The 4,359-nt window shown below is 41.6% G+C and overlaps 1 protein-coding gene across 1 annotated transcript; it reads left to right on the forward strand.

Moving 5' to 3' along the window:
- Nucleotides 1-255: 255 nt before the first annotated feature.
- tmem158 (transmembrane protein 158) lies at nt 256-1,907 on the forward strand. The gene has a single exon (XM_086310891.1). The coding sequence runs from the start codon at nt 587-589 to the stop codon at nt 1,286-1,288; it is 702 nt and encodes a 233-aa protein (XP_086167017.1). The 5' UTR covers nt 256-586; the 3' UTR covers nt 1,289-1,907.
- The last annotated feature ends 2,452 nt before the right edge of the window (nt 1,908-4,359 follow it).

Consider the following 4,359-nt stretch of genomic DNA (forward strand, 5'->3'; position numbering starts at 1 on the left):
TTTTAAACTTCTGGTAATGCTGCTAACTCCTGGTGCCTCAGAGGAATAAATTGAGAAATAAATTGAGGGCAGCTGATTAACTGGCCTCTATACGGTCACGTGACGTTCTCTGTATAACGCTTTCATTTATTTTTGGTGTGGTAGGTTTATGAAGCATGTGTATGTCATGACTAGAAAATATGTAATGCACTGAGCTCCTGCGCACTGGAGCACTAGAGACCCCCCCCCAAACCACTCCTTTGTGTTTTGATGCTCAGCGCTCACACCTGAAGTGACCGGCAGGAAGTGAAGATCGGAGCTGAGAGCGCACAGCTCTTCCCATCCTGCTACGTCTGTGTACCGATAGATGGGCACATTTGAAGAACGAGACGGATAGAAACATCCGCAGGGAGGGGGGGATGCGCGCATGACAGCCTTTGGACGTTTCCATTTGTATCAGCCGAGCAGGGAATTGAATCTTTCCGCTGGGTGCTGCGTTAAAAAAACAAAAAAACACTCGCGACTGGTGAATTAAACATTTGCACATCTCGTCCGTCTCCGGCGATCGTCACCGCACCATGCGAGCAGGAGAGACGCGCCCTGTGCCATGCTGAACAACTCTCCGACTCTCCTGCTGGCTCTGACCGCGGTGGCCGCACTTCTCCCGCGATGTCAAGGCTGGAGCGACGAGGACCTCCTCCTGCCGCCCATCAACTCCTCCAACAGGTTCCTGGCGAACCTGGAGGTGGACGTGCGCTTCTCCAAAAGGTCTGTGGAGGAGAGCGACGCCTCGCCCGACGCCTCCTCCATGCAGAGTCTGTCCCAGTGCAACGTGAGCGTCCAGAGACTCCTGCCCACGTCGCTGGTGGCCCGCTGGGACAGCAGCTTCGGCTTCCAGTGTGATGTTATCATCTACACCACCAACAACCACGGCAGGGCTTTTTTCGCCGCGTCTTTCAACAGGGTGATCTCGCCCGTTGTCATCGAGCACCTCGGAGTCACCGGGGGTCAGCAGGAGTTGCGCTTGTGCGTGGGCTGCGGGATGTCCCGGTACCGGAAGTTCGGTCAGGGTAGGTCAAGGGGCCAGCAGACCGGGGATCAAGTCACTTTTTGCTGCGTGGATTTCAGCCTCGACGAGCTGAAGGGGGACAAAAGTTGGAGGCTGAACAGAAAACCCATCGAGTCGACACTTGTGGCTTGTTTTATGACTCTGGTTATCATTGTGTGGAGTGTTGCTGCTCTCATATGGCCAGTGCCGATCATTGCAGGATTTCTGCCTAATGGGATGGAGCAGAGGAGACCCAGATAACTGAAATATCCTTCATTATATTTATAGCCTGTGCTGCCTATACTATAATTGTAGCCATCGAACTGTATGAATGAATGATTGCGGAGGAACCTTTTGATCAAATGCTTTAATCTAGGGTGTTCTTAGACCTCCTTTTCCTCCACTTTAGGACAACCGAGGTAAAGTATAAAGGGTTATTATATACTAGCCAATATTAATCTATACTGGGACCAACACCAATGTGTTTTGTATACCCTTGTAGGCCTTCCTATGTCTGCGTAAACTGTGCAAAACCTTTCTCTTTAAACAGTGTTTGTATAGTTTTTAATCTTTCTAGAAAGTTTTTGCCTTATTCTATGTGTAGGACTTTTGCACTGAAAACTGAACTTCAAAGCGTGCCGTCTCATACACTATATAACCAACAGTCATGCGCATTCAGAAGTCAATGTGATAGTTTTTTGCCCCCAGATTAAGATCCTTTAAAAACATAGTTGTTGTTTATGATTGGCATAGAGAGGGATTGAGTACTTATATTGTTAGATTTCTTATGTCAAGTTGAATAAAAGTGGTTATTTGTATTCATGTTCTAAAGATTTAAGTAAAAATAAAACATATATAGGCCATACCAGATTTTCTCTGACCTGTTCTCTGCAGTCACATTTACTTCACACACACAAGCACTCACGTTAAATGTGAATGGATCATGATTTTACCTCTGGATCTGGATCCTGTATGTTTATGCTCACTTTTGCTTAAAATGCAGGAACGTGTGTGATTGAACTTAGATTTTGTATGGGGTGATTTTAAGATCAAACTTTTAGGAAGCCACAGTCACAATGTCATGCATCCAGAGCCTTGTAAATGATATTATTAGAATATGCTGTTTGCTCATGTAGTCAACCCTTTTCGCCTTTGCAAACTTCAATTCAGTTGTTTACACACGTTACCTTCAAAAGCACTAAGTCGAAGGATTACCTATGCTAGTGTCTAAGAAGAATTCAGAATGAATAATCACAGAATTCAATATAATGCAATCATTTCAGGGTGGAACCTTTATTTATCAAACCTGAGGCAAAATTTAAGTCATTTTGACAATTTGTTGCAAAGCAGATAAGAGGAGAAACATGCAACACATCGTTTTAGTCTCTTAACCACACAGAGGCAGTCCACTAAATCAACAGGTGGTTAAAGTATCCTTATTCAATAAAGACAGTGGAAATGTATGAAAATTATCTTGTGAAAAATAATGATTATTTTTTACATCTAACTTCAATATTCAATTCAATTTTATTTATATAGCGCCAAATCACAACAACAGTCGCCTAAAGGTGCTTTATGTTGTCAGGTAGACCCTACAATAATATATACAGAGAAAAACCCAACAATCATATGACCCCTATGAGCGAGCAGTTGGGCGATAGTGGAAAGGAAAAACTCCCTGTTAACAGGAAGAAACCTCCGGCAGAACCAGGCTCAGGGACGGACGGCGATCTGCAGCCAATATCTCTGTCCTTTCTCTCTTCATCCGCCTCACTTGTCCTTTGCACTGACAGTCACATACAAACATGTTGTATTCACCTAGAAAATAACAAAAATATAATCTTACAACTTTTAAAAATATCATCAGTGAATGTGGACGAAACAGATGCGACGTTGTCTTATTCATTTTGTTGAGTCTGACACTCCTTCCTGCTTCTTTTTGCTCACTCGCTTTACTGTTATCATCCTGCTCTCTCTTTTTCGCTCACTCTGTCCTCCTCTCTCATTCTCATAATTATGACCACTATTAATATAGTTATTTTTCAGGGTGTTATGATGAAATTTATGGCTTTTGCAAATGTTTCTTCTTTTTACCTGTCCTTCCTGATGAGTGTCTGAATTAATTTCTGTGGGAAATGTGCTGTAACTTAGAATAGAATATATTAGAATATTGTTGCACGCATAAATTATGAGCAAAAGCAGGTTCAGGGAGCCCTGAGTAGCTATAACCTGCTTTAAATATTGTCCAGTAATGTAATCAGCATCAACAAATACACACATAAATGAGTAAAGGCATTTCTCTGCCACTCCTTTCTAGGGTGAACAAATCCCATCAAAGTCTGTGTTTTTTGAGGGACAAAGTGAGACGTCAACAATGCTGGGAAGTAGTGTGAAAGTTTCATAGCAAACTAAAAACTAAAAATACAACAAACAGTTTAAACTATAACTAGATTGCCATTTACGACACAAAAGCCAAATATACTTCCAAGTGTTTTGTGCCAATGTAAAATGTGGGACACTGTAAGAAAATGCTATGCAGTCCCACATTAGCACAGACATCTGGTCACCCTACTCTTTGCTGAAATAACAATTTGTAGACTTATTTGTTGTCTCACAGATGCTGGAGACAAAAGGAGGTGTTACCACATAAAGTGCAAATCACCCTTTTTGTTCTGTGTCTCATGAGAACCAGCAGCATGTGCAAACATGGGGTTGTCTGATTGCTTGTTAGTCACACATCAGAGGGCGCTGTGGAGCTCTGTTGATATTACACATTTGACCAGACAAGCTGTCCCTTTATCAGTAGTTAGATTGAGAAAAAGACACAAAACTTTTAGTAGAGGAAGTATTTTGTAATTGTTCTGGGTTGGAGTAGCTTTTTTTATTACAAAAAAAGTGCACACTTATTAAAACGCTGACAGTCATGGTTACCTGTTGGAAACACAAAAAGACTGCTTGTCTTTTACAAGATACAGGCAACATCTGGCATTTTTATTTCAGTGATACGCCAGTATCATTCAAAATACAGTTATGGATGCAGAATATGTCTTCAGTTGTTTTTGTGGCCTTAATAAAGGCTGCATCATTGAAGCACTGTAAATGACTTTAGTCTTTTCTCTGCTCATAACTCACAAAAACTATCTTTGGTTCAAATTCACAATTTAAATACAAGCGACTTTTGGTGGTGTTCATTTGAAATTTATTGATACTTTTTTTTTTTAAATCAACATTTTTTACTAAAATCCCACTGATGACTGTAAGGACAAAATACCCCGTACTGTCTGACAACCAACCCCACTATGGGGTAACTGTTTGCTTGGTAAATCCTTATT

This window comes from Aulonocara sp. 'chitande type north' Nkhata Bay, linkage group LG11, assembly GCF_057382095.1.
Source record: "Aulonocara sp. 'chitande type north' Nkhata Bay isolate Kocher_YH1m ecotype deep benthic linkage group LG11, A_spYH_male_GT1.1, whole genome shotgun sequence".
Taxonomy (NCBI): Eukaryota; Metazoa; Chordata; class Actinopteri; order Cichliformes; family Cichlidae; genus Aulonocara; species Aulonocara sp. 'chitande type north' Nkhata Bay.